This window comes from Mobula birostris, chromosome 3 (assembly GCF_030028105.1).
Source record: "Mobula birostris isolate sMobBir1 chromosome 3, sMobBir1.hap1, whole genome shotgun sequence".
NCBI lineage: Eukaryota > Metazoa > Chordata > Chondrichthyes > Myliobatiformes > Myliobatidae > Mobula > Mobula birostris.
The window spans coordinates 204,200,722-204,221,675 of NC_092372.1; the positions used below are offsets into that span (position 1 = coordinate 204,200,722).

The 20,954-nt window shown below is 44.2% G+C and overlaps 1 protein-coding gene across 1 annotated transcript in view; it reads right to left on the reverse strand.

Moving 5' to 3' along the window:
• The window catches only part of LOC140194781 (uncharacterized), a 146,347-nt gene that overhangs the window by 95,820 nt on the left and 29,573 nt on the right, over nt 1-20,954 (reverse strand). The window contains exons 4-5 of the mRNA XM_072252061.1: nt 10,898-10,969; nt 10,730-10,810 (exon numbers count right to left, since the gene is read on the reverse strand). Of these exons, the coding sequence (XP_072108162.1) occupies nt 10,730-10,810; nt 10,898-10,969 (153 nt within the window). The remainder of the gene's footprint in view (nt 1-10,729; nt 10,811-10,897; nt 10,970-20,954) is intronic.

Below are 20,954 nucleotides of genomic sequence, written 5' to 3' on the forward strand. Positions count from 1 at the left end.
AGTTAAAACTGGATTAATCATAAATTTACTTAACCAACTTGTAGCTTTTGATTTTTGATAATTGAATTTTCATTTTGGCATCAAAAATGTACAGAAAATTCAAAACGACTTACACATGAATACATGAATCCATAAGAGATTCTGCAAATACTGGAAATCTAGAGTAACACACACAAAATGCTGGAGGAAATCAGTAGGTCAGGCAGCATCTATGACGAGGAACAAATGATTGATGATTCAGGCCAAGACTTAATGAAGGATCTTGTTCCTGAAATGCCAACTGTTTATTCCCCTCCATAGATGCAGCCAGACCTGCTGAGTTCCTCTAGCCTAGCATTTTGTGTGTGCTACAATATGTAACCATTTTTTCAAAAGGCAACTTATAAAGACATTTCATCACATGTGGAGCTCTTGGATAAGGATAGCAGCAAGAAAGTGAATTGGTTAAGTGAAAGAAGACGACAAATAGTACTAAATAGTTATCTTCAGACTGGAGTGAGCTACACAGTACTCAAGAGGCTGATGCCAGAAGTGCCATCTTCCTTAAATATAGCAAAGGCTCAGATTTGCTAATACAGTACAGCTCGGGATTTTTAAATTTACATATGAGACTAAAAACTAGAAGAGGAGGACAGTAATTGTTAACAAGAAGATACAGACAACCCACTGGGATGGGTAGATGAGGCTGATGTAATTAAACGTAGAAAAATGCAATGTGTAATTTAACACGTGAATAAGGAGAGGTGAAATAAATGAGACTTAAAAGTGATAAGACCATAAGACAAAGGAGTAGAAGTCAGCCATTCGGCCCATCAAGTCCGCTCCGCCATTTTATCATGAGCTGATCCATTCCCTATTTAGTCCCACTCCCCTGCCTTCTCACCATAACCTTCGATGCCCTGGCTACTCAGATACCTATCAACCTCTGCCTTAAATACACCCAATGACTTGGCCTCCACTGCCACCCGTGGCAACAAATTCCATAGGTTCACCACCCTCTGACTAAAAAAATTTCTTCGCATCTCTGTTCTGAAAAGGCGCCCTTCAATCCTTAAGTCATGCCCTCTCATACTAGACTCCCCCATCATGGGAAACAACTTTGCCATATCCACTCTGTCCATGCCTTTCAACATTCAAAATGTTTCTATGAGGTCCCCCATCATTCTTCTAAACTCCAAGGAATACAGTCCAAGAACGGACAAATATTCCTCATATGTTAACCCTCTCATTCCCGGAATCATTCTAGTGGATCTTCTGTGTACTCTCTCCAACGTCAGCACATCCTTTCTTAAATAAGGAGCCCAAAACTGCCCACCGTACCCCAAGTGAGGTCTCACCAGCGCTTTATAGAGCCTCAACATCACATGCCTGCTCCTATACTCTATTCCTCTAGAAATGAATGCCAACATTGCATTCACCTTCTTCACCACTGACTCATCCTGGAGGTTAACCTTAAGGGTATACTGCACGAGGACTCCCAAGTCCTGTTGCATCTCAGAATTTTGAATTCTCTCCCCATTTAAATAATAGTCTGCCCGATTATTTCTTCTGCCAAAGTGCATAACCATACACTTTCCAACATTGTATTTCATTTGCCACTTCTTTGCCCATTCTCCCAATCTATCCAATTCTCTCTGCAGACTCTCTGTTCCTCAGCACTACCGGCCCCTCCACCTATCTTTGTATCATCAGCAAACTTAGCCACAAAGCCATCTATTCCATAATCCAAATCATTGATGTACAACGTAAAAAGAAGTGGCCCCAACACAGACCCCTGTGGAACACCACTGGTAACCGGCAGCCAACCAGATTAGGATCCCTTTATTCCCACTCTCTGTTTCCTGCCAATCAGCCAATGCCCTATCCACGTATGTAACTTTCCCATAATTCCATGAGCCCTTATCTTGTTAATATAGAACACAAAATAGTACAGCACAGTACAGGCCCTTCAGCCCACAATGTTGTGCCGACCCTCAAACCCTGCCTCCCATATAAGCCCCCACCTTAAATTCCTCCATATACCTGTCTAGTAGTCTCTTAAACTTCACTAGTGTATCTGCCTCCACCACTGACTCAGGCAGTGCATTCCACGCACCAACCACTCTCTGAGGTGAAAAACCTTCCTCTAATATCCCCTTTGAACTTACCACCCCTTACCTTAAAGCCATGTCCTCTTGTATTGAGCAGTGGTGCCCTGGGGAAAAGGCACTGGCTATCCACTCGATCTATTCCTCTTATTATCTTGTACACCTCTGTCATGTCTCCTCTCATCCTCCTTCTCTCCAAAGAGTAAAGCCCGAGCTCCCTTAATTTCTGATCATAATGCATACTCTCTAAACCAGGCAGCATCCTGCTAAATCTCCTCTGTACCCTTTCCAATGCTTCCACATCCTTCCTATAGTGAGGCGACCAGAACTGGACACAGTACTCCAAGTGTGGCCTAACCAGAGTTTTATAGAGCTGCATCATTACATCGCGACTCTTAAACTCTATCCTTCGACTTATGAAAGCTAACACCCCATAAGCTTTCTTAACTACCCTATCCACCTGTGAGGCAACTTTCAGGGATCTGTGGACATGTACCCCGAGATCCCTCTGCTCCTCCACACTACCAAGTATCCTGCCACTTACTTTGTACTCTGCCTTGGAGTTTGTCCTTCCAAAGTGTACCACCTCACACTTCTCCGGGTTGAATTCCATCTGCCACTTCTCAGCCCACTTCTGCATCCTATCAATGTCTCTCTGCAATCTTTGACAATCCTCTACACTATCTACAACACCACCAACCTTTGCGTCGTCTGCAAACTTGCCAACCCACCCTTCTACCCCAACATCCAGGTCGTTAATAAAAATAACGAAAAGTAGAGGTCCCAGAACCAATCCTTGTGGGACACCACCAGTCACAATCCTCCAACCTGAATGTACTCCCTCCACCACGACCCCTCCCTTCTGCAGGCAAGCCAATTCTGAATCCACCTGGCCAAACTTCCCTGGATCCCATGCCTTCTGACTTTCTGAATAAGCCTACCGTGTGGAACCTTGTCAAATGCCTTACTATAATCCATATAGATCACATCCACTGCACTACCCTCATCTATATGTCTGGTCACCTCCTCAAAGAACTCTATCAGGCTTGTTAGACACGATCTGCCCTTCACAAAGCCTTGCTGACCGTCCCTGATCAGACCATGATTCTCTAAATGCCCAGAGATCCTATCTCTAAGAATCTTTTCCAACAGCTTTCCCACTACAGATGTAAGGCTCACTGGTCTATAGTTACCCGGACTATCCCTACCACCTTTTTTGAAAAAGGGGACAACATTCGCCTCCCTCCAATCCTCCGGTACCATTCCCGTGGACAAAGAGGACATAAAGATCCTAGCCAGAGGCTCAGCAATCTCTTCCCTCGCCTCATGGAGCAGCCTGGGGAATATTCCGTCAGGCACCAGGGACTTATCCGTCCTAATGTGTTTTAACAATTCCAACACCTCCTCTCCCTTAATATCAACATGCTCCAGAACATCAACCTCACTCATATTGTCCTCACCATCATCAAGTTCCCTCTCATTGGTGGATACCGAAGAGAAGTATTCATTGAGGACCTCGCTCACTTCCACAGCCTCCAGGCACATCTTCCCACCTTTATCTCTAATCGGTCCTACCTTCACTCCTGTCATCCTTTTTTTCTTCACATAATTGAAGAAGGCCTTGGGGTTTTGCTTTACCCTACCTGCCAAGGCTTTCTCATGCCCCCCCTTGCTCTTCTCAGCCCCTTCTTAAGCTCCTTTCTTGCTTCCCTATATTCCTCAATAGACCCATCCGATCCTTGCTTCCTAAACCTCATGTATGCTGCCTTCTTCCACCTGACTAGATTTTCCACCTCACTTGTCACCCATGGTTCCTTCACCTTACCATTCTCTATCTTCCTCACCAGGACAAATTTATCCCTAACATCCTGCAAGAGATCTCTAAACATCGACTACATGTCCATAGTACATTTCCCTGCAAAAATATCATCCCAATTCACACCCACAAGTTCTAGCCTTATAGCCTCATAATTTGCCCTTCCCCAATTAAAAATTTTCCTGTCCTCTCTGATTCTATCCTTTTCCATGATAATGCTAAAGGCCAGGGAGCGGTGGTCACTGTCCCCCAGATGCTCACCCATTGAGAGATCTGTGACCTGACCCGGTTCATTAGCTAGATCTAGTATGGCATTCCCCCTAGTCGGCCCATCAGCATATTGTGACAGGAATCCGTCCTGGACACACTTAACAAACTCTGCCCCATCTAAACCCTTGGAACTAATCAGGTGCCAATCAATATTAGGGAAGTTAAAGTCACCCATGATAACAACCCTGTTATTTTTGCACCTTTCCAAAATCTGCCTCCCAATCTGCTCCTCTGTATCTCTGCTGCTACCAGGGGGCCTATAGAATACCCCCAATAGAGTAACTGCTCCCTTCCTATTCCTGACTTCCACCCATACTGACTCAAAAGAGGATCCTGCTACATTACCCACCCTTTCTGTAGCTGTAATAGTATCTCTGACCAGTAATACCACCCCTCCTCCCCTTTTTCCACCCTCTCTATCCCTTTTAAAGCACTGAAATCCAGGAATATTGAGAATCCATTCCTGCCCTGGTACCAGCCAAGTCTCTGTAATGGCCACTACATCATAATTCCATGTATGTATCCAAGCTCTCAGTTCATCACCTTTGTTCCTGATGCTTCTTGCATTGAGGTACACACATTTCAGCCCTTCTACCTTACTGTCTTTACACCGTTTATTCTGTTTCTCTTTCCTCAAAGCCTCTCTATGTGTTAGATCTGGCTTTACTCCATGCACTTCTTTCACTGCTCTATCGCTCTGGGTCCCATCCCCCTTGCAAATTATTTTAAACCCTCCCGAACCATGCCAGCAAACCTACCTGCAAGGATATTGCTCCCCCTTGAGTTCAGGTGCAACTCATCCAATCTGTACAGGTCCCACCTTCCCCAGAAGAGATCCCAATGATCCAAAAATCTAAAACCCTGCTCCCTGCACCAACTCCTCAGCCACGCATTCAACTGCCATCTCCTCCAATTCTTACCATCTCTGTCACGTAGCACTGGCAGCAATCCTGAGAACGCCACCCTTGTGGTCCTGCTCTTCAGCCTTCTGCCTAGTTCCTGAAATTCACACTTCAGGACCTCATCCCCCTTCCTGCCTATGTCGTTGGTCCCAACATGTATCACGTCTTCTGGTTGCTTTCCCTCTCGTACCAGGATGTCGTGCACCCGGACAGAGACATCCTGGACCCTGGCACCCAGGAGGCAACAAACCATGCGGGTGTCCTTCTCACATCCACAAAATCTCCTGTCTGCTCCCCTGACTATAGAGTCTCCAATGACGACAGCTCTCCTTTTCTCCGTCCCACACTTAAGCAGCCTCGTGTGTGGCACCTTTTCAAAGGCCTTCTGAAAATCCAAATATACAACATCCACTGCATCTCCCTTGTCTAGCCTACTTGTAATTTCCTTAAAAAATTGCAATAGGTTTGGCAGGCAGGATTTTCCTTTAAGGAAACTATGCTGAGTTCTGCCTATCTTGTCATATGCCTCCAGGTACTCCGTAACCTCATCCTTGACAATCGACTCCAACAACTTCCCAACCACTGATGTCAAGCTGACAGGTCGATAATTTCCTTCTTGCTTCCTTGACCCCTTCTTAAATATAGAGCACTACAGCACAGAAACAAGCCCTTTGGCCCATCTAGTCCATGCTGAACTATTAATCTGCCTAGTCCCATCAACCTGCACCCAGACCATAGCCCTCCATCCCCCTTCCATCCCCCTTCCATCCATGTACCAATCCAAATTTCCCTTAAATATTGAAATTGAACCTCCATACACCACTTCCACTGGCAGCTTGTTCTACATTCTCACCAGCGTCTGAATGAGAAGAAGCTCCCCCTCATGTTCCCTTTTGAAGCAGATGGGAACCTCCAACTGCAGCAACAGTGAAGGATTGAAGACGTCCTTGAAAACTCCTGCCAGATGCTCGGCATGGGTTCTCAGAGCCCTACCAGGTACACCCTCATGAAAGGTGTTCTAACATTGGCCTCCAAGACAAGCTCACCAGATGCTGCAAGGCGTGGTTGATTATTCCTTTCAAAGTGTGCATACAAGTTGTTGAGCTCATATGGAAGTGAAACATCACAGTCATTCATGATGTCAATTTTCACTTTGTAGAAAGATATGGCCTGCATGCCCTGCCAGAGATTATGTGCATCAGGTTCCATTTCTAACTTCAAACAGAATTGTTCGTTGCTCTTAAAATAGCCTTCCGTAGGTCACACTTGGACTTCTTGTATATTTCCGGATCACTGGACTTGAATGCCACAGACCTAGCCCTCAGCAGACTATGAATCTCCTGGTTCTCCCACGGCTTTTGGTTTGGGTATGTCCGGTATGCTTATGAAGGCACACGCTCATCCACAGATCTTGATAAGATCAGTGACAACGGTGGCTGATTCATTTATATCCAAAGATGAATCTCTGACTCAAGCCAGTCCTGTAAGCACTCCTCCACCTCCCCTGACCATACCTTCGTAGTCCTCACCACTGGTGCTGTGGTCTTTACTCTCAGCCTATATGCTGGGGGTAGAAATACAGCCAAGTGATCGGACTTTCCAAAGTACAGGCAGGGATGGCACAGTAAGCATTCTTGATGGTGGTATAACAGTAATCAAATGCTTTGGCTCCTCTAGTTCCATAAGTGATATGTTGGTGTTAATTGTTCAGAGACTTCTTCAAGCTGTCCTGTTTGAACTTTCCCGCAATGATAGGGAAGGCATCAGGGTGTGCTGTTTCATGACTGCTGATCATGGTACTCAGCTCCTCCAGTGCCTGCCTGACATTGGCCTGATGTGGAATGTACACCACTACCAAGATGATGGCAGAAAACTCCCTTGGCAGATAAAGACACTAATCTGCTAGATATTCCAGGTTGGGTGAACAGAACTGAAACAGTGCCGTCACGTCTGCGTATCACAATGATTTAATCATGAAGCATATTCCTCTTTCTTTAGTTTTAAGAGACTCAACTAACCTATCTTTGCAGACAATGGTGAAGCCGTCGGGCTGCAGTGCTGCATTCGAAATGGCAGAGGTGAGCCATGTTTCTGTGAAACAAAGTACATAGCAGTCCCTGATGTTCCTTTCGTATTGCAATCTTGTTAGGTGTCATAGAGTCACAGAAAAGAACAGCACAGAAACAGGCCCTTTGGCCCATCTGGTCCATGCCAAAACCATTTAAACTGTCCACTCTCATCGACCTGTACTGGGACCATAACCCTCCATTCCCCTACCATCCATACACCTATTCAAGCTTCACTTAAACATTGACATTAAGCTTGCATGCACCACTTGTGCTGGCAGCTCACAGCACACTCTCATAACCCTCTGAGTGAAGAAGTTTTCCCTCATGTTTCCCTTAAACTTTTTATCTTTCATCCTTAACCCATGACACTAGTCGTAGTCCCACCCAACATCTGTGGGAAAAGCCTGCTTGCATTTACATTCTGAGGTCTTCAGTTTTATTTTCCAGAGTCTATACATTCGCCCAGCAGAACAGTCAGGAGTGGGGGATCTATAGCCTGTCCATTTCAATCATAACTGTAGCCCAGCATGCCTTCCACACTTCTGTTTTCTTAAAAGGGATTGCACCCTAGTCAGCCATCCAGGGACCATCGATTTCGAGAATCGATTTTTTAAAAATGTCTTAAAACAATGTTGCTTACTGAAGTACCTATGGCTGTGACTGTAGATTTCAGCTGTAGTAGTCTTAAATGATAATATTTGATGATTCCCATCAAAGGGAGCCAATGCTTCCTGCTATGTAATCTATATATATAGGCCAAAATGTCATTGCTGTTTTCCCTCACATCTATAAACTCTGTGTCCACCACCTGAGTAAATACACATGCAAAAGAATCCATTTAAGATCTCCTTCATCTCTTTTTGCTCTAGTCATAGATGACTACTCTGATCTTCAAGAGGACCAATTTTGTCCCTTGCAATCCTTTTGTGCTTAATATACCTGTAGAGGTTGTTGAGATTCCCCTTCACCTTGTCTGCAAGAGCAACCTCATGCCTTTTTGCCCTCCTGATTTCCTTCTTAAGTGTTTTCTTGCATATCTCATACTCCTCAAGAACCTCATTTGTTCCCTTCTGCCTGTATGTGCTATGTACCTCCTTCTTCTTCTTAAGCAGGACCTCAATCTCTCTCAAAAACCAAGGTTCCCTAAACCTGTTATTCTTGCCTTTTATTCTGACAGGAATATACAAACTCAGTACTCTCAAAATTTCACTTTTGAAGACCTTCCACTTACCAAGCACACGTTTGCCTGAAGACAAACTGCCCCAATCCACAGTTGCCAGATCCTTTCTGATACCATCAAAATTGGCCTTTCTCCAACTTCACTTGTCCCATCACTGAACTGTTTCCACAACCTATAGGCTCACCTTCAAGGACTTTTCATCTCACATTCTTGATATTAATTGCTTATTTTTTCTTTTTATATTTGCACAGTTTATTGTCTTTTGTACACTGGTTATCCACCATGTTGGTGTAGTTTTTCATTGATTCTATTACGGTTATTGGATTTATTGAGTATGCTCACAAGAAAATGAATCTCAGGACTATACATGGTTGCATGGTGACATGTATGTACTTTCATAATAAATTTACTTTGAACTTAGAATTCCAACCCGAGGAGCAGACCTATACTTCTCCATAATTATATTGAAACCAGACTATGATCACCAGGTGCAAGTGTTCCCCCACACAAACTGTTGTTACCTGCCCTGCCTCATTCCCTAATAAGAGATCTAGTATCACACTCCCACTGAATGGGACCTCTGTGTAACGTTTAAGGAAACTTTCCCGAACACACTTAACAAACTCTATCCCATCCAGCCCTTTTACACATGGGGGGGGGGGGGGCGGGGGAGGAAAGGAAGGTTGGAAAAAAAGGAAAGAAAAAAGAAAGAAAGGTTAAATGGAAAAAAAGTTTACCTACAACCTCCTTCTCTTGTCATCAAAGCCTCTATGAGCCAAAGTCTGATCATCCCACTCACAAAATAACCACTCTGCTTAAGCCTAAAGCAACATACACAGTATGCTAGAGGAACTCAATAGGTCAGGTAGCATCCATGGAAACGAATAAACTGTCAATGTTTCGGGCCGAGACCCTTCTTGCAATTAAACTTAATTACTTTTTATTGCCAAGAGCTTGATTATGCACACTCCAATGTTTCATCGTGATGTGCAGCACGCAGAGTGTCCTGACTGCCCCTGCACATTTCTTTCGAAATTTTTCTCTTGCCATGCTCACTCCAACATCTCCAAGTGATGTGTGGCATGCAGAGCACAATTCTAAGAGGTGCAGTAACCAAATGATTCGGATAAATGCACAGAAATCATTGAAAGTGGGAAGACAGGTACAGAAAGTGATTAAAATTGCATATGGGATGCTGGACTTTATAAAAAAGTTCATCAAAATAACCACTTTTAAAACACTAGCTCAACCAATATATGTTCAGAGTTTTTAGGAAATAAGCACAAGTCTTTGAGAAGATGCAAGAGAAATTCATCGAAATGATTCCACAGAAGAGAAATATTAATTATATGGGAGGACTGGAAAAAGCTAGGGGTTTTCCTCTCAGAATACAGGATGGGATGGTAAGATGGGATCTAATGGAGATAATTAAAATTAGGAAAGGTTTAGAGAAGACCAGCTGGGGAGAAATACTTTGCAGAAGAGTCAAGAACAAAAAAATGTAGAATGCAGGTGATTAGCAAAAAAAAAATCCAGATGTAAGATTTGGAGCTGGTATCTGGAATGTTGAGAAGCAGCAGCAGAAGGCAAATTTGATTATGCTGTTCAAAAAGGAACTGGATTAGAACCTTGAAAGGAAAAATATGGAAAAAAATATCTCTAATACATGAGTAGAATTGTTCTTACATAGAGACACCATGAACCTGATGGGCTAAGAGTTTCTTTCCATGCTATAGTTTCTAGAATTCTGTAACTAACTTCATGCTGATAGAAAAAGAAATACTTTATGAATGTGTTAAGAGATAACATAAATCATGTAAATATTTAACTTAATATCTCATGAAAACTAAAAACATTGAGAATACATTTGTAATCAATGCTCAGAAAGGGAATTATATATGTTAAATTCCCTAAAATGTCCTGTTAATGTTACGTTACCTCATGAGAGCATGGTTTACTACAAAGGAGAGGAGAACAGGAGAGCTGATACTGCCTCTAAAACCATATTCTTAGCTGGGTCACGTTTTTTAAGGAGATAGTTGGTAAATGCCTCCGTGGGGACCACAATCTTGTAGGGTTTGGAGGCTTGAGACCTTCAATGACCCAGAGAGTTCTGTTGGGTAGAGTCAAGGGCTTGTGCTTTGATTCTTGGTAGGGTCACCCTGCCAAACAGGTCAAAGGGTAGAGGCCAGACTAAGAGGGGTCCGCTGGTCCTCCAGGTCTGACTGGTCAGAAAGAAATTGTTACGGGCACAGCAATGAAGAATCCTTCTTCATCTGTGTGTGATAGCATGGACAGACAGAGATGGAGGACCTTCACGGCTGCCCTAAACACCAACGATGTAATGGGCAGTAAGTCAGTCATTGGTAAATGGCATAAAATACACACTCTTAAAAATTACTTACAAGACTTTCAGAAAGCGTAATCCATGTTTTGTCCGAAAGAGATCCCCTTGTATTGCAAGCAACTTGTTGTTGCTTATATCACTTTGAAAGAAAAGATGTGCTTTAATATATAATGTTTCTATATCTTAATACGATTTAAATTGATTTTAATATTTTAAAAAAACTTACATCAGTTCAATTTCCGGAGTAGGCTGGAAGACATAATCTGCAATAAACCTAATAGAATTATAAGATAAAAACCTGTAATATAAACAGAGAAGAAAAGTGAAATCATACATAAAATGTGGCCCTTTAGGTCAATGGATAAACAAAAAACACAACGGCCTGCAATTTCACCCACTCAACTCCAAACGTAGTGCCTTAAAGATGCATGTGAAAATGATACAACATTGCGCACACTTCTCAAAGTGTTTGCACTGGTCAGGAAATTCAACTTCTGGCTTCTTGGCGGGGTTTTCATTTGCACAATCACACCTTCTTAGTATAAAACCCTCTCTAATAACGTGCTTCTGTGCTCAAAATTGGTCTCAAGGCAGAACAATCAAATTTGCTAAACTCATTTTCCCCAAAATCCTCTTTAAAGAGCCAACATTCAAATTATTATTTATCATTACAGAGATCTGTGACTTCCTGTAACCTTAAATGCAGCCTCACAAGTACACGTGGCTTTACACGTGAGACAAGGTCATCGTCACTCTCAGCTTCCTGCCATCAGGATCCCACTGTTATCGATCTCTGCCTCATCTTACAATTTACTTCCAACTGCAACCTATCACCTGTCCTTCGGACTATAGAAACAGGCAGAGGCACGGGCCACCACCCAGGCATGGGCAAAGTGACAACATTCATTTACTGTCTAGCATTACTCCTGACAGACACCTCTCAATCAACCACTTGCTGAGAATGTCTGGCTGTAGCCCAGAAAGATGCCTCTGCGTCCATGCAAGCAGACTCCCATTCCTATCATTACCATGAGCTCTCACTGAGGACCTCAGGTTGACACAAGAGACCTTGTGGAACTACTTCAAAGACGAGCATGTGAATTATACACTCTCACCATTCATTATCCCTCAACATCATCACAATAGATTAGTCATTCTCGACTGCAGTGTGTGGGAGGCGCCATTTGCAAAGTAGATAGTGTATTTTTGTATAACCCCAAGTCAAAAATCAAATCATTAACTTTGGTAAGTACCTCCCACTTTGGTAAGTGTGTGGGCACGTGGCCAAGTGGTTAAGGCATTCGACTAGCGATCTGAAGGTCGTGAGCTTGAGCCCCAACTGAGGCAGTGTGTTGTGTCCTTGAGCAAGGCACTTAATCACACATTGCTCTGCAGCGACACTGGTGCCAAGCTGTATCGGCCCTTGCCCTTCCCTTGGACAACATCGATGTCATGGAGAGGGGAGACTTGCAGCATGGGCAACTGCCAGTCTTCCATACAACCTTGCCCAGGCCTGCGCCCTGGAGAGTGAAGACTTTCCAGGTGCAGATCCATGGTCTTGCAAGACTAACGGTAAGTACTAACCTTTTCAAAGGTGCAACAGAAATGCCAATCACTCATTTAACTAGTTGTTAATAATATTACATAGCCAGATGATATAAAGGAATATACCTTGAAATCCATTACAGATGAAGGCTGCTATGGAAATCATTGAAATGGCAGCTACTTTAAATGCTCCTGAAGTACCCTGAACTATTTAGAAAGAACTTTTTTTCAAAAATAAACATGATTTATATGATTTGTTGATCCTTGGAATCATACACAAAACAACCTGCAGGAAAGGTGACATAATCATCCATAAGTAGGTGTTGAATTTTTTGCTTTCACATGATCATAACTAATTTTAAAAAGCCCGAGAGCTAACTGGATAAAGTTTCCTTTTTCACGCTATGATACATCTCGAAATTGGCAATTAATTTTATGTTCCATCTTGCCATCTTGCTTTAAGAATGTTCTTTACAAATTGCAGATGTGTGAACACAGTTTTTCAATCTAATTAACAAGCTGAGACATTTGTTAAGCTTCCTTAAATAAACAAAAATACCTTATTTTTGTCAAAAATAACACCCTTGAAATGATCAAAAATAGAACAAAACAAATAACAAGCCACAATGTATATAGGAGGGGTGATTGATAAGTTCATGGCCTAAGGTAGACGTCAATTTTAGAAAACCTAGCACATTTATTTTTCCTACATTTACACACTTAGTCCAGAGGTCATGGAGCGTATGGATCCCTTCTTTGTAGAATTCGGCGTCTTGGACCTCCAGAAGTGGTCCACAGCAGGGGTGATTGATAAGTTTGTGGCCTAAAGTAGAAGGAGATGAGTTCAAACTTCAAACTTTCTGCATTTTCACTCAAAGAGTTGAACTGCGCATGCATGTAACGAGAGCTGTATAACTCGTCTCCTTCTACCTTAGGCCACAAACTTATCAATTACCCCTGCTGTGGACCACCTGGAGGTCCAAGACACTCTCGTTACATGCACGTGCAGTTCAACTCTTTGAGTGATAATGCAGAAAGTTTGAAGTTAATAACTCATCTGCTTCTACCTTAGGCCACGAACTTATCAATCGCCTCTAGTACAATGCTTTCAAGTGACATCAGACTACAGCGAACTTCTGTGAATACTTAGGCAGTCACAAATTACGCATGGCCTTGCTTGAATCTACTTTGTATCACACATTGTTCTGGCAAAAAGAAACAAGCAACACACATCAAAGTTGCTGGTGAACGCAGCAGGCCAGGCAGCATCTGTAGGAAGAGGTACAGTCGACGTTTCAGGCCAAGACCCTTCGTCAGGACTAACTGAAGGAAGAGTGAGTAAGGGATTTGAAAGTTGGAGGGGGAGGGGGAGATTCAAAATGATAGGAGAAGACAGGAGGGGGAGGGATAGAGCCAAGAGCTGGACAGGTGATAGGCAAAAGGGGGATACGAGAGGATCATGGGACAGGAGGTCTGGGAAGAAAGACAAGGGGGGGGGACCCAGAGGATGGGCAAGAGGTATATTCAGAGGGACAGAGGGAGAAAAAGGAGAGTGAGAGAAAGAATGTGTGCATAAAAATAAGTAACAGATGGGGTATGAGGGGGAGGTGGGGCCTTAGCGGAAGTTAGAGAAGTCGATGTTCATGCCATCAGGTTGGAGGCTACCCAGTCGGAATACAAGGTGTTGTTCCTCCAACCTGAGTGTGGCTTCATCTTTACAGTAGAGGAGGCCGTGGATAGACATGTCAGAATGGGAATGGGATGTGGAATTAAAATGTGTGGCCACTGGGAGATCCTGCTTTCTCTGGCGGACAGAGCGTAGCTGTTCAGCAAAGCGGTCTCCCAGTCTGCGTCGGGTCTCACCAATATATAAAAGGCCACATCGGGAGCACCGGATGCAGTTTATCGCCCCAGTCGACTCACAGGTGAAGTGTTGCCTCACCTGGAAAGACTGTTTGGGGCCCTGAATGGTAGTAAGAGAGGAAGTGTAAGGGCATGTGTAGCACTTGTTCCGCTTACACGGATAAGTGCCAGGAGGGAGATCAGTGGGGAGGGATGGGGGGGACGAATGGACAAGGGAGTTGTGTAGGGAGCGATCCCTGCGGAATGCGGGGGGCGAGGGAAAGATGTGCTTAGTGGTGGGATCCCGTTGGAGGTGGCGGAAGTTACGGAGAATAATATGTTGGACCCGGAGGCTGGTGGGGTGGTAGGTGAGGACCAGGGGAACCCTATTCCTAGTGGGGTGGCGGGAGGATGGAGTGAGAGCAGATGTACGTGAAATGGGGGAGATGCGTTTAAGAGCAGAGTTGATAGTGGAGGAAGGGAAGCCCCTTTCTTTAAAAAAGGAAGACATCTCCCTCGTCCTAGAATGAAAAGCCTCATCCTGAGAGCAGATGCGGCGGAGACAGAGGAATTGCGAGAAGGGGATGGCGTTTTTGCAAGAGACAGGGTGAGAAGAGGAATAGTCCAGATAGCTGTGAGAGTCAGTAGGCTTATAGTAGACATCAGTGGATAAGCTGTCTCCAGAGACAGAGACAGAAAGATCTAGAAAGGGGAGGGAGGTGTCGGAAATGGACCAGGTAAACTTGAGGGCAGGGTGAAAGAGATCCTGTCCCATGATCCTCTCGTATCCCCTTTTGCCTATCACCTGTCCAGCTCTTGGCTCTATCCCTCCCCCTCCTGTCTTCTCCTATCATTTTCGATCTCCCCTCCCCCTCCAACTTTCAAATCCCTTACTCACTCTTCCTTCAGTTAGTCCTGACGAAGGGTCTCAGCCTGAAATGTCGACTGCACCTCTTCCTACAGATGCTGCCTGGCCTGCTGCATTCACCAGCAACTTTGATGTGTGTTGCTTGAATTTCCAGCATCTGCAGAATTCCTGTTGTTTGCATTTAAATTGGTTTTTAAGCTTTTTTTGGCCTAGAAACCAACACAGCTGTATCCATTCCAAGATACAACACAGAGGTTGATGTTTGAATTATAGATAGAGGTAATTCTATAGCTCAGTGGTCCCCAACCACCGGGCCGCAAGGAAACGATATGATTTGGCGATAGGAGTCAGCTGCACCTTTCCACATTCCCTGTCACGCCCACTGTTGAGCCATTATGCACGTGAGGTCATTACCCGCGCGTCATCCACGTCAGCGCGGGAAGGAGATCAACTCCTCGAGGTTGCAAATGACGGCGGGCTGAAAAGTATGTTTGACATAACATCTCTGCTGGCACTCTGGATCGAAGTCAAGGCTAAATATCCTGAGATAGTCAGGAAAGCACTGAAAACGTTGCTTTCATTTCCAACATATCTCTGCAATGAATGCAACGAAAACTAAATCGCGGAATAGACCGGACATAAGGAACCCCCTTCGAGTATCGCTGTCTCCCATCACCCCTCGATCGGACCGTCTTGTTGCAGGAAAACAAGCCCAGGGCTCCCACTGATTCAGCGATATTGGTGCGTTGCAATGATTTTATATTTTCATATGAGGAAAATATGCGCTGTGTGTTTGATATCCAAATGTTACTTAAAATGTTATGATGCTATTATAAGTGACTTATATAACCATGTAACAATTACAGCATGGAAACAGGCGATCTCTGCCCTTCTAGTCCGTGCCGAGCGCTACTCTCACCTAGTCCCACCTACCTACACTCAGCCCATAACCCTCCATTCCTTTCCTGTCCATATACCCATCCAATTTTTCTTTAAATGATAATATCGAACCTGCCTGTACCACTTCCACTGGAAGTTCGTTTAACACTTACTTCAAGCCCCCCTGTCCTCCCCTGATAATTGTCTTATCACTATATTCATGCGAGGAAAATATGCGCTATGTGTTTAATATTAAATTCCTTAGATAAGCCCTTTTAGAAACGAAATTAAGTGTATTAGCCACTTATCACCTATATTCCGGTCGTGATTAACACCACCCCCCCCCCCCCCGCCGCCGCCAACAGAATCGGCAAAAACAATTTGTAAGAAATCGGCACGTAAACGCATGCGCAAGTTACAATTGTAGTCTTTCTCGGGGTAAACCCAACGTATTTGACTGCTACTCTTGTACGTTGGCAACCCTACCCCCCCCCCGCCCCCACCCCACCCCGGTTGGCCGGTCTGCAAGAATATTGTCAATATGAAACCGGTCCGCAGTACGAAAAAGGTTGGGGACCCCTGCTATAGCTGTTTTGGTAGATAGCAAAAGCTACTTTGATTTTTTTCTAGATTTTGTGAACAGTTATTACCCCTCACCATCAGGCTTTGAACAAAAGGGATGACACTCATTTTATTTCTGGTGTTCCCACAACCGATGGTCTCACTTTAAGGACTCCTTATCTTGTATTTCATGCTCTTGTTATTTATTGCTTTTTAATTATATTTGTATTTCTACAGTTTGTTGTTCATTGATCCGATTTACAGATACTATTCTATAGATTTGCTGAGTACGCCTGCAGAAAAAGGAGCTTGGTTGTATATGGTGACATGTATGTACTCCAATAATACATTTTACTTTGAACTTTGAAGTTTGAATAGTAACTAATATGCTTAGAATTAACCCCCATCAGAAGAACTATTCTGGCATTCCCTGCTTCTGTAAGCATATGATGAAGAAGTTTTACTGAGAAATGTAATTTTGGTTGCCTCTACTCCAGATCAGACTTCACAAGAGTACTCAAATGTAAATGTGCTGCTAAGTGGCCCCTCAAGAAGGAGAAAGTTATTTATTATAAATGCTTATTATTGTTTACTGTTCAAAGTTCAAAGTAAAATTTATTATCAGAGTACTTACATGTCACCACATACAACCCAGAGATTCTTTTTCCTGCGGGCATACTCAGCAAATCTATAGAATAGTAACTGTAAACAGGATCAATGAAAGAGCAAGAGTACAGAAGGCAACAAACTGTGCAAACACAACTATAAATAAATAGCAATAAATAACAAAATAAAGAGTCCTTAAAGTGAGATCACTGGTTGTGAGAACATCTCAATTGATGATCCTCTTTTGTTCAAGAGCCTGATAGCTGAGTGGTAGTAACTGTCCTTCAACCTGATGGTGCGAGTCCTGAAGCTCTTGTACCTTCTACCTGATGGCAGCAGTGAGAAAAGAGTATGGATTGAGGATCTTTGATAGTGGATGCTGCTTTTCTGCGGCAATATTTCATGTAGATGTGCTCAATGGTTGGGAGGGTTTTACCCGTAATGTACTGGGCCAAACCCACTACCTTTTGTAGGTTTTTTATTCAAAGGCATTGGTGTTCTCATAAGAGGCCATAATGCAGCCAGTCAAATCAGTTTCCACCATACATCTGTAGAAGTTCGTCAAGGGTTTTGATGGCATGCTGACCATTCACAGCCTTCTAAGGAAGTAGAGGTTCTTGTTGTGTTTTCTTTGCAATTATATTTATATGATGGGTCCAGGACGGGTCCTTTGAGATAGTGACATGCAGGAATTTAAAGCAACTGACCTTCTCCACCTCTGATCCTCTGATGAGGACTGGCTCGTGAACCTCTGGTTTTCCTCTCCTGAAGTCTACAACTAGCACCTTGGTCTTGCTGACATTGAGTGAGAGGTTGTTGTTATGACACCACCCAGCCAAATTTTCAATCTCCCCCCTGAGGGCTGATTCATCACCTTTGATATGGCCTACAACAGTGGTGTCATCAGAAAACTTGAATATGGCATTGGAGCTGTACTTAGCCACACAGTCATAGGTGTAAAGCCAGTACAACAGAGGACTAAGTACCTATCCCTGCGCTGATGGAGATTGTGGAGGAGATGCTTTGCCAATCCAAACTGACTGGGGTCTGCAAGGGAGGAAATCCAGGATCCAATTGCACAAAGGGATATTGAGCCCAGGTCTTGGAGTTTACTGATTAGTTTTGAGAGGATTATGGTATTATTTCTTTCCTTTATTAGTAAAAAGAAGCTCTGAAGCAGGAAGCAGAGGGAGCTGGTTCAAGGTTGTTTATCAGAATGGAGACCAGTGACTAGTGGTGTTCTGCGGGACTGGCTGTAGAGAACCTTGTTATTTATTATTTAATGTACAAGCTTGATCAGTAAGTTTGTGGATAACACAAAATTAGGAAGTGTTGATACCAAAGAAGGATATCAAAGGTTACAGAGGGATCTTGTAAACCTTAAAAGTAATAGATATAGCCCAGTCCATCTGAGGTAAAGCCCTCTCCACCACTGAGCACATCTGCACCAAGTGTCATTGTAGGAAAGCAGCATCCATCATCAGGGGCCCCCTCAACCCAGGAACATACTCTCTTCTTGCTGCTGCCATCAGGAAGGTGGTACAGGAGCCTCAGGACTTACACCAACAGGTTCAGGAACAATTGTTACCCCTCAAACATCAGATTCTTGAACCAAAGGGGATAATTTCACTCAATTTCACTTGCCCCATCATTGCTTGCATCATATAACAGAGTGTTCTCTTCAGTTAACTGATGAGGTAACCATAACCTTTGACCAAGGGCAGATGTTGTCAGGTGATGCCCAAACTTCAGAGTGTTTCGACCCTTAACCACTACACTCTCCAGTGGTGGGCCAGCAGTGGTGGCCAAGTCACTGCTCATCTGTTCCTGACTTCCAGCTCAACCCCTCTCGCCTGCTCCATATCCAGCAAGAGGCTCTTTCTGCTTCCTCCCCCAACCTGCGAGCCACTTGGTTCTTGCTCTTTTCATCAAGGCCCAGTGCAGACAGCAACCTCCATGCTGACTTTGTTGACGGGGGCCCCCCAGGGCTGTGTACTCAGTCCACTGCTGTTCACTCTGCCGACCCACGACTGTGCTGCAACACACAGCTCGAATCACATCATCAAGTTCACCGATGACACGACTGTGGTGGGTCTCATCAGCAAGAACAATGAGTCAGCATACAGAGAGGAGGTGCAGTGGCTAACAGACTGGTGCAGAGTCAACAACCTGTTTCTGAATGTGAATAAAACAAAAGAGATGGTTGTTGACTTCAGGAGAGCATGGAGCGACCACTCTCCGCTGAACATTGACGGCTCCTCTGTAGAGATCGTTAAGAGCACCAAATTTCTTCGTGTTCACCTGGTGGAGAATCTCACCTGGTCCCTCAACACCAACTCCACAGCCAAGAAAGCCCAGCAGCATCTCTACTTTCTGCGAAGGCTGAGAAAAGTCCATCTCCAACCCCCCCACCCTCACCACATTCTACAGAGGTTGTATTGAGAGCATCCTGAGCAGCTGCATCACAGCCTGGTTCAGGAATTGCACCGTCTCAGATTGCAAGACCCTGCAGCGGATAGTGAGGTCAGCTGAGAAGATCATCGGGGTCTCTCTTTCCACCATTACAGACATCTACACCACACACCACATCCGCAAAACTAACAGCATTGTGAAGGACCCCACACACCCCTCATACAAACTCTTCTCCCTCCTGCCATCTGGCAAAAGGTACCGAAGCATTTGGGCTCTCATGACCAGACTATGTAACTGTTTCTTCCCCCAAGTCATTAGACTCCTCAATTCCCAGAGTCTAGTCAGACACCAACCTTCACACACACACATACACTCAACTGAACACCACTCCACTCCCTTTGCAATTTTTGCTCAATTCCTGATAAAACATTGTTTACATTTACATCATTATTATACTGTAATTTGTCCTTTACTGTGCCTATTGTCTTGTTTATTAATTACTGCCTTGCACTGTTTTCTGCACTTTATGTAGTCTCGTGCAGGCCTGAAGTCTAATGTCGTTTTGTGTTGTTTCATGTGGTCTAGTGTAGTTTTGTGTTGTTTCATGTAGCATGGCCCTGAAGGATCATTGTTTTGTTTTTACTGTGTACTGTACCAGCAGTTATGGTTGAAATGACAATTAAAGCAACTTGACTTGACTTGACTTGACCTGACCTTGCCAGGAACCCTCTACAATCGACCTCCACGAGGAATAGCACGTCTGCCATCCTTTGTCCCTGCTCTCCTGGACTAAGGACTGGTACTTCAGGGCCTTCCTCTCGTGAACCTCCTCACATCCTTCCTCAGTGGTACTGTAAGCTCCACCAGGATGATTCTCTTGTCTTCGGTGGACCACAGTACGATGTCTGGTCGAAGTGTAGTTTGCCCTACCTCCAGAAACCGCAGCTTCCTCCCCACATCAACCCTCATCTCCCATGATTTAGCAGTTTGCAGCAGATTAGATTTAGGCCTCTTTGATAGGACTGGCATGGCCCTCTCCTTAATGAAAATGACTGCCCTGTTTGCCTCTCTGCCAGCTGGTCTCCTTTTACACCTCCAGTGTGTCAGCAAGGGACAGGAAGACCTTGTATTAAAGCTGTTTTGAATCCTGATAGTATGCGTGCCAGTGAACTGAGCTAGCCACAAAGCTTGTAGTTAGGGTCCTCTCTCAGCTAGCATGTGTGCAGCTGTGATAGTGTGGGAACAGTGTCATACACAGACCACAGAAGTAAAGAAGTGCAGGACTCCAGCCTCCAAAGCTCTGCCCAAGTGATCTTGAGTTTGGAAAGATCCTATTTTGTCCAAGTGCTCTGTGACCCCCAACTCCACTGCCTTCTAAACCCACCTTTCATCCTCACGGTTCTGGACCTCTGCCTGGACCATGTCACCCCTTTTGCTTGTACTTGCAATCCCCCATCATTGGAAGTGGCCTTGCTGTCACAGGCATGGGTTGCCGATGATATTTCTCAATTGCAGGGAGCTCACTGCCTGGTCTATGGTCGAGTTAGCGGCCCACTTTTGGCACGATCTT